Genomic DNA, 11,704 nt, shown 5'->3' on the forward strand with positions numbered 1-11,704 from the left:
TGGAGGTTAGTGAATGAACGAACGGAAAATCAAATACTAATTTACATATGTCGAAAAGTTGTACCGTACATATGTATGTATGTATATGCTTCTTCTTTAATACCTGTGTTATTTGCATTTAAATAACAGACTTCATTCATTATGCGATCAGCCCGAGTTGACATCGAAAATAAACATTGTATTGTATTTAGGAGCTAAAACTAAATATTATTGCCTGTGGCGGTAAGCTTGATAAGTGTGGGAGGGTACAAATCGCCGAACGATGACATACACCTTAATTATCCACATATGAAATTTATATTTGTTGTTGTTATTTGTAAAATAAAATCTTTGCTGCTTTAGGTACTTATTCGCCGTTGAGATAAGACAATGATTATGAGACATTAGGGCATTTGCTTCATATTATAATATAGCTTGGAAGGATTGAGTCATGTGTAAAAGTTCACGCAAGTGAGGAAAACGCTCTGATTGTCATTAACTTGGGAGTGCTCAAGCAGCTCACGACTTCCGGTCCTAGACCAAGTACGCTCTGGGTAGCCAAAGAACATCCGTTTGAAGGCAGGAAGTGAAGTGAGAAGACGAAACATCTCCCCCACATGTTTGTACGCTGGGTTTGGGAGCCGCCACGTAAGATACGCCCCCAATGAACAAAAAGCCTTTTGAATTTGCAATCCCAACAGATAGCCGAACGATTTTCTACTCGCCTCAACAACTCGGTATAGGGAGACGACATCTCAAGCTTCTTACGTATGTACATCAGCAAACAAAACCATTGGTTTCGGAAAATGCAAAAGATCAGCTGGTGCGATGAGAAGTGATGTGTCGCAGTCGAGAGAAAACAGACTGCTTACCTCGTAATGTTACAATCGACTACAATACGTGCGGTATGGGATAGATACCGATAGTTGAAGAGGGAAGCGATACACATTTGTAGACAAAAAAAGGTAGAATTCGAAATGCGTGAGTACGAAGAGCTTGACAAGCTAGCCGGGCCGACAGGGGGAATGCTCGAAAACTCTGCAAAAAGATGCAGAGACTAACGAAAGGTTTTAGTGACCAATGCTTAGAGCATACTAAAATTATAGAGGAAACACTTCTCCAGCCTGCTCAATGGCAGTGAAAGTGTAATGTCAAGAGAAGGCGAACACGATTCCCCAAGCAATGACGATGGAACAGGCGTTCCATTGCCCGACGGTTGCTAACCGAGCTAACCGAATATGGCGACGAAGAACTGATAAGGAGAATGGATCAGCTTCTTTGTAGAATAGAAATAGAATTGGAATTTAAGTGTGCTTTGTCCAATCCACAAAAAGGGAGACTCCACAATCTGCGCTAACTACCGTGGGATAAGCCTCCTCAACAACGCACACAAGGTTATATCAAGCGTATTGTGTGAAAGAATACAGTCCATCGTCCAATCAAGATAAGATCTTATCAGTGCGGCTTTAGGGTCGAAAAATCAACTACTGAGCAGATTTTCACCATACGCCAAACCTTGGGAAAGACCTTTGAAAAGAGGATTGACACACACCACCTCTTCGTCTATTTCAAAGATGTTTTTGACAGCACGAAAAGGAGCCACTTTTATGCTGCTATGTCTGAATTTGGTATGCTTTATGAATACCGAAAGCTCCTTCAAGATTGGCAAGAACCTATCTGAGCCGTTCGATACGAAACCAGCTCTCAGAGAAAGCAACTCCCTACCGCACGACTTCTTCAATCTACTGCTGGAAAAATAATTCGAGCTTCAGAATTAAGCTCGAGCAGGTACAATTTCTATAAGTGTATAAAACTGTTGGCAAAAGCGGATGATATTGATGCCATTCCCTCAACAACCGAAAAATCTCCTGTCTTCAAACAAACAGTCGGCGCACTCACGACTCGACTCTCACGTCACTGTTGATAGTCATAACTTCGAAGTCGTAGGTAACTTCGTCTGTCTTGGAGCCAATATTGACACAAACAACAACGTCAACCTCGAAATCTAACGCAGAATTATTCTTGCCAATAGGTGCTACTTCGGACTGAGTAGGCAATTGGGAAGTAAAGTCCTGTTTCTACAACTTCCTGTCATGCTAAATGGTGCAGGGGCATGGGTGAATACCGCAGTCGATGGAACGACGAGCTCTACGAGAAAAAGGACGACATTGGGACGGCTTATTGTCAAGTCTGTTGAAGACCTAGAATCTATCGGCCTTCTTCTGCCATACAAACTGAACGATCAAAATCAAGTTCCATCTTGATCAAATCAAGAAACATATTTATTTGTGAAGGGTATTCTATATTCAGTTCGACCGAAGTTAATGTTTTTTTCTTGTTTTTAGTTCATGGTATATCTGTGGTTTTCGGCAAATTTTGAAATTTTGTATATTCACATTAGAAAATTTAGACACACATATTTATGTTTATTTGTACGCGCTCGTGAGCTTGTAATGGGTAGATACGAGATATATACAAGGTGCGTTCCAAAGTAAACAGGACTTTTTGAATCTAGTTCTCCTTGGTGGCGCCATCTAAGTATATGTCGACTGGTGCGTTAGAATCTGCTATCTTTATCGATTGTCCAGTGATAATTTCATGACATTTCATAGATTGGAAGTGAAGTTATTGCGTTTTAAGTGTCAGTATGTTTGGGGTGGTGAGGACATAAATGACGATCAATGATTGGCCCACATCAAAATCCGTGATCACCGGAAATTCCATCGAAACTGTGCGCGAATTCATCAAAAATCAGCCCAAATTATCATTGAAATTCGTGGAAATGGAATTGAACATCTCCAAAACATCGATTTATCGAACATTTGGGCTTACGAAGGTGTGTGCACGGTTTGTTCCGCACAAAATGACTGAAGACCAAAAATTGCACAGAATCCAACATTCGAAGCACGATTATTTGACCAAAAATCACATTTTAACCTTTAACCACTCCCTGTATTCATCTAATATGGCACCGTACGACTTCCTCCTTTTCGGAAAAATAGTTTTGCCCATGAAAAGAAAGCGTTGTGCAGACGAAGAGGCCATTTTAAGGCTTGCACTGGCATACTGGCGGTCATACTGGCCAACGGGCTAAAACACTCGTTCGACATGCTTTTGGACCATGCAGAAAGCTGTATTGAAGCAGAAGGAAACTAAATTGATTTTGCCGAAAAAATCATTTGTTCTGTTTTTTTAAAGTCCTGTTTACTTTGGAATGCTCCTTGTATTTACTTCGCGCAGTACTGTGAGAGTTGTTACGTATTAACGCTAAGGGAATAACTAAAGATGTTAATTAAGCTTTACGGTATAGTTCGCTAGATCGAGTCTTGAGATAGGTGGCATAAATACAAGATATATATATATATATAATACGATTTCTTCTCAACTTATTCCTTGTTTCCTAACCACAACTACGGTTTATGGTGGCCGTTAAACGGCATCTCTTTCTCAGAAGGTACAAACGGCAGATTAAATTTGAAGTTTTTTGACAAGCAATATACTGATTATTAGACAATTGTATTGTTTAGTATAATCAATGATTAAATAATACCGTCTCGCCCTAATGCAAATGGAAACACCTACTTGTTGCCATCAACCACAAACGGTTGCTGCTTCTGCATGCAATTTACACACAATGCCACCATTGAAGCTGCTCATTAATTACAGCGAACGTCGAAGAGTGAATTGTCAGGTGTTGGCTGTCAATGCTGACAGAAATTGGCTCTTTTAGTTCCCGTAACTGCACAAATCATTAATATTTCGTCGAACAGCCCAACGTCGTCTACCACAGACCACATACCCACAACACATCGTACATAAATATCACTTGCTTCTCTAAAAGCTTCCAACTCATGCGGCTCATATGACTACACTTTAGTACACGAAAGGTACACGAGTGCGCCAAATAGAATAATAGAATGCCAAGGCTGGCAATCGAAGATGGTTGCTTAATTTCTTTAATTCGCCACATATGCATATGTATGTATGTAAATGTGATTTAAAACCATGTTTTGTGTAGACAAAACTTTTACCTGCACTCGACATGAGTTTAATTAGTTTTAATAGTTCGGCGGAAGGGAGCCAACGAAGCGCCGTCTCTTTGCAGAGCTTGTTGTTTCAAATTAGGCGAGGTCTTAATGAGAATATAATTTATTTTAATTTATGCAGAGATTTAGCTTCATGTGAGTGGACTTAATTAATTACATTAATTAAATTGGGATGTAAATGACATACAATTGAACTACCTCACTCAAATCCTACTCCTGCGTCCGCATTTAGACCACAAAGTGAGTAACTTTGAGACGGATGTGTGGATCTTAGGGTCATCACTAAAAAATAAGGAGTTTTAATGAACCACTCCGAGATAATTGGTTAGAACTTAACAAGGTTGCATGAGTATGACGGCACGGATAGAGTTAAACGTATTGGAACATAAGGTTTGCGTTGATTTGGCTATCTCTTACACATGAAGGATGATGCTGAAACAATTCCTTCAATTCAACATCCGTAGGTGGACAACGGAAGCAAGGGCTGAGGGACATCTCTGCTCTTGGGGAGTACTACTAACGTGACGGCAATAGCAGAGTTTCGTGTTCTCTGCTTATACCCAGCTACGGTTGTATTACCAAAGCATAAGAAGAATATGTATCACCCGTTATAACCGGACACTAACTATTACCCAATGTAATATACATTTAACTAGATTTTTCTTACCTTTGCGCAGTTATTTGTATTGACTTTTCAAATCAATTTTTGATTAGCTCACAGCTAGGCAATCGAACCAGCGCCTTCAGCGCAATTAAGCACTTCGATTATTGTCCATATATAGTAAAATATTATAAGCTTGAATATGAAACTATTATAAAAATGCAGCATCATTGAGAGGAGAGCAGGAACTAAAAAACTAACGTTGTGAATGAAGCAACCAACCACTCACCCGATCGCTATTAAATCTAATACATTAACTCTTATGTGAGCTTATATAATTGTCTGGCCACATTTATGTCCGTGGAGAATTTATACAGCAGTCACTAACACAAAACTACACCCAGCACATATACACTATATAGTACGAGTATAGCATATATACATTAGCTTATAAAATTATATGAACAAAAGCAATTGTAATTTCTTCATGCATAATATTTCCTCATGCATAATGAATTATAGTAAATTTTTGTGGCAGTAATTAATTTTGCACAGAAATTATGGCATTCCCACGAGTGCAAATAACTACTTGGCTTGATTGATGAAATTTCCTTTGTGAGTTCTCACAACCCATGCATGGTTTGTTATTGCTGATCAATGGAAGACAGTCAGTGGTCAGTTTTTTGAACTAGAGACTGCGTCACGTTCACTTTAATTTAAGCGAAACAATAGTAGTTTCTTCTGAAGCAAGAACATTGCTTTAAAAATAAATGAATACACGGGGATAATTTGGCAAATTCCTGTTCTATCTCGATTTCATGGCAATGTGCTGAAAAGGGGTCCACGGAGAGGCAATGCAGTTAGGGGAAATAGAAAAAATCACACACAGCCAAATGTGATGAATACGATCGTTGATCGATGGTATTCATTACGTTTTTGGCTTTAAGTTCGGTCACAAGAGTAGCTCGATGCGATTATCACCGTGTAAAAACCGTGAACTCTGGTTCTACAATTCCGGCCGTTTTCCAGAAATGTTCTCAAACGCCTCAAAACGGCAAAATAGAGCTTTTTATTAAGCATCTATCCCTCTGGAACAAATTCAGGATACACCAAAAACGAATATCGAAAAAATCGAGCGGCTTTGATGTCGTTTTTTTGGTATCGACTCGTCTTTTATAGCCTGAACAGGGTATATTAAGTTTGTCACGAAGTTTGGAACACCCAGAAGGTAGCATCGGAGACCCTATAAAGTACATATAATACATAAATGATCAGTATGTTGAGCTGAGTCGATTTAGCCATGTCCGTCTGTCTGTCCGTTAGTTGCTTGTCAAACTCATAAATCCATATCTCATCAGCAGTTATAATGCTTTCAAGCATGCCCAAAGAGACCTCTTTAGGGCACTCTTTTAGTAAAAATTCAGATTTATCGGGACGAGTGGAGCAAGAACGAGTTTCATACCCAAAATATCCATCAAAATCATTCGAACGGACTCGCGAGAAATGTCGAGCATTTTTGCCACCTCTCCAACATTTTCCTCATGATTTTCAAGCGCCATATCCTTCACTTTTTGAATATTTCCTTCACTTGAAGAGATCGATGGTCGTCCAGAACGAGACATGTTTTCAACGATCTCTCGATCGTCTTTGAATGCTTTGTACCACTCGTAGGCCTGTGCTTTTGTTAAAACTAAATCCCCGCGAGCCTTTTCCAATATTCACAACGATTCCGCACACAAAATTTGGTTAGAAATACAAAATTTGAGATAAATTCTTTGTTCGACATTTTTATCGATTGTAAAAGTCGCAACGTTCTACCGACGTGTACCGACTTAAATTGCTACTGTAAACAAACTGGTTAACAGATCTTACTCATATTTGGCATAATAATTAAGAACAGTCCTACCAACTTATCAAAATACATTTTTTGAAATATTATTTCCTCAGCGATTTTAATTATAATTTCCAGACCATAACTTTGCTAAATGCCTGCTGCGTTTTCCATGTCTTGAATTCGATATATCGATTGATCTCATCATTCCGTTAATTCAAGTTGCTTCCGATTGAACAACGCCAATTACAGCACAGAACCTATAATTCTTTCTTTAGCGCTTGAGTGCGGGGAGTACCTTTATGCACAGGGATATTTCCATTAACTTCATTTACGGTCCCCCAGAACTAGTTTCGTCTTTTTCGCCGGAATATGGGGATTCATTAACTAGCGAATTTAATGCTTATTTTTCAAAATTGAAATTAGTGTCGATGTCCAACTCTGTAACATAATTCTTTCTTGAACGCATTTTTCATCTTTTAATGGTTTCTTCCAACTACAATATTATGGATGTTTATTTATTTAGACGTGTGGTTTCCAGTGAGGCAGAGTTTTCGAAGTTGATATTTTTGACAGTTTGGTTTTCCTTTTTTAATGAACAGACAGACCAGACTTACTCCAGAACAACGTTGGCAAATCGTGCAAATTTAGTAATTAATAATGATTCGGTTCTCACGCGAGCTTACAAAATTCAACTCACGGAAGAATTGAAGCCGAACGAACACCCGTCAACAGCGTTGCACATTCAGTGGATGAGCCGAAAACGAGAGATATGTAGCTACCGGCTTCACAAGAATATTTTGTTCAGCGATGAGACTCACTTTTGGTTTAATGAATACGTTAATAAACAAAATTGCCGCATTTCACTGTAGTACGAATACCTTTAGGTTCAAGCAAATAAGCTAGTCTTCAAATGTAATTAACTGTGTATTTTTGCGGACTGTAAGTGCTGATCCAAAATCGTTGGCGAATTGTCAACAAGGTGGATTTTATGTGTGTCCCCAAATTCGCTACAACTTTATATGAAAAAAAGCAAATATATACATAGCTCCGTCTGCATAAAAAACAGCCATCGCCCCTTGACCGCGGGGGTTATAGTTAGCTTGAGCAAACACACTCGCTCAATCGTTAAGTGGTTTTCGTATTTGTGCCTACAAAATTTACTTGACATTGCGAGTTTTATCGTTTTCGCTTAACCCATTGCTAATTAACATTGAACACGGCTGGATTTTTGTTTTTATCGTAAAATTTATTTTTAAATAGTCATATAATTTACTTGTATATTTTTCGTAAATGTCAACTGGCATTCGCGTCCGTGGTAAACGATCGTTTGTCTCTTTTGAGACAGTATGGAAGACATGTTGCTCATACATTAATTTTAGTTTTTATTGTTTTTTTATTATTAAATTCTTCATAAAAATTTCGTAGTTGTTTATAATACTAAATGGGCGAGTTTCATGTGTTGAGTACAATAATTTAATATGAGAAGGGTCTAGATGGTTTGTTGTAGTTATAACCATCAGGTCCGAGAGATCCCGCCTCGGGACCGCTGGGTCCTGTTGGTCCCCCAGGGCCGCCTGGACCATATGAACCGCTTGGACCTCCTGGACCACTTGGACCACCTGGGCCTTGTGGACTTCCTGGACCGCTTGGACCACCTGGTCCTCCTGGACCATATGAACCGCCTGGGCCTTGTGGGCCTCCTGGACCGCTTGGACCGCCTGGTCCACCTGGGCCTTGTGGACCTCCTGGACCGCTGGGGCCACCTGGACCATATGAACCACCTGGGCCTCCTGGACCACCTGGGCCTTGGGGACCTCCTGGACCGCTGGGGCCACCTGGACCATATGAACCACCTGGGCCTCCTGGTCCACCTGGACCTTGTGGACCTCCTGGACCGCTGGGACCACCTGGACGATATGAACCATCTGGGCCTCCTGCACCACCTGGGCCTTGTGGACCTCCTGGACCGCTGGGACCACCTGGACCATATGAACCGCCTGGACCTCCTGGACCACCTGGGCCTTGTGGGCCTCCTGGACCGCTGGGACCACATGGACCTCCTGGACCATATGAACCGCTTGGTCCTCCTGGACCTTGTGGACCACCTGAACCGCTAGGACCACATGGTCCTCCTGGGCCTTGTGGACCTCCTGGACCACTAGGACCACTTGGACCTTGTGGACCACTTGGACCACCTGGATATGAACCGCCTGGACCTCCTGGACCACTTGGACCGCTTGGACCACCTGGACCATATGAACCGCTTGGGCCTCCTGGACCACCTGGACCTTGTGGGCCACTTGGACCGCCGGGTCCACCTGGGCCTTGTGGACCTCCTGGACCGCTGGGGCCTCCTGGATAACTAGGCTGAAGAGCAGGGTATGAAGGTTTTGGTGCTGGATAGCTTGGTCGAGGTGCCGGTTGACTAGGTTGCGATGGACGCGGTTGTGGTTGTGGACGAGGTGCCGGCTGTTTAGGGCCTACTTCATTTTCACCAGGTGGTGGCAAATATTCTGGACCTGGTTTGGCAGGCTGTGATGGTTTTGGCTGTGGTTGTGGACGCGGTTGGTATGTTGGTCCCGGAGTGGGTTGCTGTGGCCGTGGTTGATAAGTTGGTCCGGGAGTGGGTTGTTGTGGCCGTGGTTGATAAGTTGGACCAGGAGTGGGTTGTTGTGGTCGTGGTTGATAAGTTGGACCAGGAGTTGGTTGTTGTGGTCGTGGTTGATAAGTTGGGCCAGGTGTGGGTTGTTGTGGTCGTGGTTGATAAGTTGGGCCAGGAGTGGGTTGTTGTGGTCGTGGTTGATAAGTTGGACCAGTAGTTGGCCCTGCTGGGGGTATATACTCAGGACCAGGTTTTGGCTGACCTGGCTGTTGTGGACGCGGTTGAGGCTGTGGTCGTGGTTGAGGCTGAGGTTGAGGACGCGGAGCAGGATATGAGGGCTGTGGTTGTGGCTGAGGCTGAGGTTGGGGTTGAGGTTGAGGTTGAGGCCTTGGGGAAGGATATGAGGGTTGAGGTTGAGGTTGTGGACGTGGCTGTGGTTGAGGACGAGGTCTTGGCTGCTGTGGTTGATCGGGAGGCAAATATTCCGGTCCTGGCTGTGGTGATGGCGCTGGACGACCAGGTTGAGGTTGTGGACGAGGTCCGGGCTGTGTTGGCTGTGAGGGTGCTGGATATGAAGGTTGAGGCCGAGGTTGTGGCTGTGATGGAGCGGGATATGAAGGTTGTGGTCTTGGTTGGGGTTGTGGCTGTGGGCGCGGTGCTGGATATGATGGCTGTGGTTGTGGCTGCGGCTGTGGGCCTGGCGCTGGATACGACGGCTGTGGTTGTGGCTGTGGCTGTGGGCGTGGTGCTGGATACGATGGCTGTGAGGGTGCTGGATATGAAGGTTGTGGCCTTGGTTGCGGCTGTGGACGTGGCTGCGGCTGTGGCTGTGGTCTTGGTTGATATTGTACATCATCTATGCCATTGCCCGAAGGGGGTGCTGGGAAAGGCACCGAAGGCTGCTTATAATGATAACCATCCTCCTGTAAGTCGCTACTCAAGTGTGAGACATCAGCATGCGCACCAGTGGCAGCTAGTGCCAGCAGTAGTACAAATAATTTCTGTAAAATATATGCAAAAAAAAATTTCAAAATTTTTTTAGGTGTCATGCCATAAAATCTAAACATTATATATTGATGTATGTATGTAAACAAGTCAAGTTTGGCAGGCAGCTATTACGCAAGTCATAATTGCTTACAATGTGTAGTGTATCCGTTAACTAGTCATTAAATCATAATACACTTTGGCCGCCTGCACTATTCAAATCAGTTGAAAACAATCAAAGCGTCTTCAATCAACAAACAAATCTACAATTGTAAGCACAGTCGCCGACTCGCTTAAAAATGTCGGTGAGAAAACGCCAAAAAAAATTAATAAAAATTAAAAAAGGTGTTATTACGCGAGCGGCATCATAGGCCGCCCTTAAAAGTTATGGTTTTGTACCACTTCACTATTTCGTGATGGTATTCTCAATAAGCTGGGAACTGATTGTGCATTGAGCTGCCGTTTGCCTTGCAATTGCACTGTGCTTCATGTCACGATTTCGAAATAAGCCCGGCAATAACGCCATAGCAATGTAGGCAAAGATGCAAAAAACCGCTTTAGAGTCAATGTTTTGTTCGTTTTTCAAAAAAAAAAAAATTGCTACGACATAACCGAATTTCTCCATCACAAGTTGTGTTGCCATTATTATAGCTAGCGTTGTAGTTTCCGAGTCAACCCTCCGTTAGGCGCCCAAAATACTTGGCTGTATAAATAGAGATTCGCTATATTTGGTTGTTAAGAAAATATTGTTGTTGTTTTTTTTTTGCAACAAGTCAGACAGACGTTGGTCTTCAACTTTTCATTTTCCATTTTCAGCGTTGCCAGTTATTCTTTGTCTTCACCTATGACATAAATTTTGTTGCTAAGCACATATCGTCACACTGGCTCATAAATCACATTTCGCGCTAATAGTAGGTAATACCACATGCATACATAAGTATGAACATGTATGTATGTACACATATGTGCCTCATCACGTTGCAAAATAACTGCTTTGCTAGTGCAAGTTACCGTCTTGCGAAATTAAGATGCCCATTATGATTATTTCTTGGCTGTCGCTGGCTTGCCTTTAACTCACCATTCTCAAGTTTCGGTCGCTAGTACACGACTAAAGAAAGTTACGTAATATATTTTCCGATCCTTGTCTGTATAATTATATATTATTCATATAATCGGTAATGAAATTTTAATATTATCACTAAACGTTTGGGAGTTCGCGAATTCACTTTGTAGTTGGTTCACAACTGTTGCACGCCCGATCACCGAATGCTGACCAATTGTTCTCGCTCAGCTCAATTTATATGAAAATGCGCGCGGTTCATGGATGCTACGGTGCTAGGGAATCCCAACTCTCGCGCGCGCGCAGTCGCGTCATCTCAATTGTTTCTCCACAGTAGCATCTAATGTGCGAATACCTTAGACTCTTTCCCTTACAGAAAATACTATTAGATTCAGTGGCTGGCTAAGCTGTCAATCCGCTAAGCCGCCGGCAACCTCAATAGCAGCGTCATCGCAGTTAAAGCGACCTGAGACTCAGCAGCAGAAATAACAAGCACAACGCAACAACAAGCACAACAGCAATAACAAGCCCAGCAGCAACAACAAGCACAACAGCAACAACGTAGCAAACGAGCAGTTATACTCGTACAACAAACACA

General features: G+C 42.3%; 1 protein-coding gene across 50 annotated transcripts; it reads right to left on the bottom strand.

The window, feature by feature from the left end:
* Positions 1-7,689: 7,689 nt before the first annotated feature.
* LOC105224202 (basic proline-rich protein) lies at positions 7,690-11,335 on the bottom strand. Of its 50 annotated transcripts, XM_049446529.1 has the most exons (6): positions 11,125-11,335; positions 8,757-10,063; positions 8,644-8,660; positions 8,464-8,490; positions 8,131-8,148; positions 7,690-8,085 (listed from the first exon to the last, which is right to left on the bottom strand). In XM_049446529.1, exons 1-6 carry the CDS (start codon positions 11,125-11,127, stop codon positions 7,934-7,936), a joined length of 1,524 nt encoding a protein of 507 aa, XP_049302486.1. In that variant the 5' UTR covers positions 11,128-11,335; the 3' UTR covers positions 7,690-7,933. The 50 variants fall into 50 exon arrangements, with proteins under 50 accessions (XP_049302486.1, XP_049302489.1, XP_049302479.1 ...); XM_049446532.1 differs by lacking the exon at positions 8,464-8,490 and having other exon boundaries at positions 8,131-8,157; XM_049446522.1 differs by having other exon boundaries at positions 7,690-8,148.
* Between the last annotated feature and the right edge of the window lie 369 nt (positions 11,336-11,704).

This window comes from Bactrocera dorsalis, chromosome 1, assembly GCF_023373825.1.
Source record: "Bactrocera dorsalis isolate Fly_Bdor chromosome 1, ASM2337382v1, whole genome shotgun sequence".
Classification (NCBI taxonomy): Eukaryota; Metazoa; Arthropoda; class Insecta; order Diptera; family Tephritidae; genus Bactrocera; species Bactrocera dorsalis.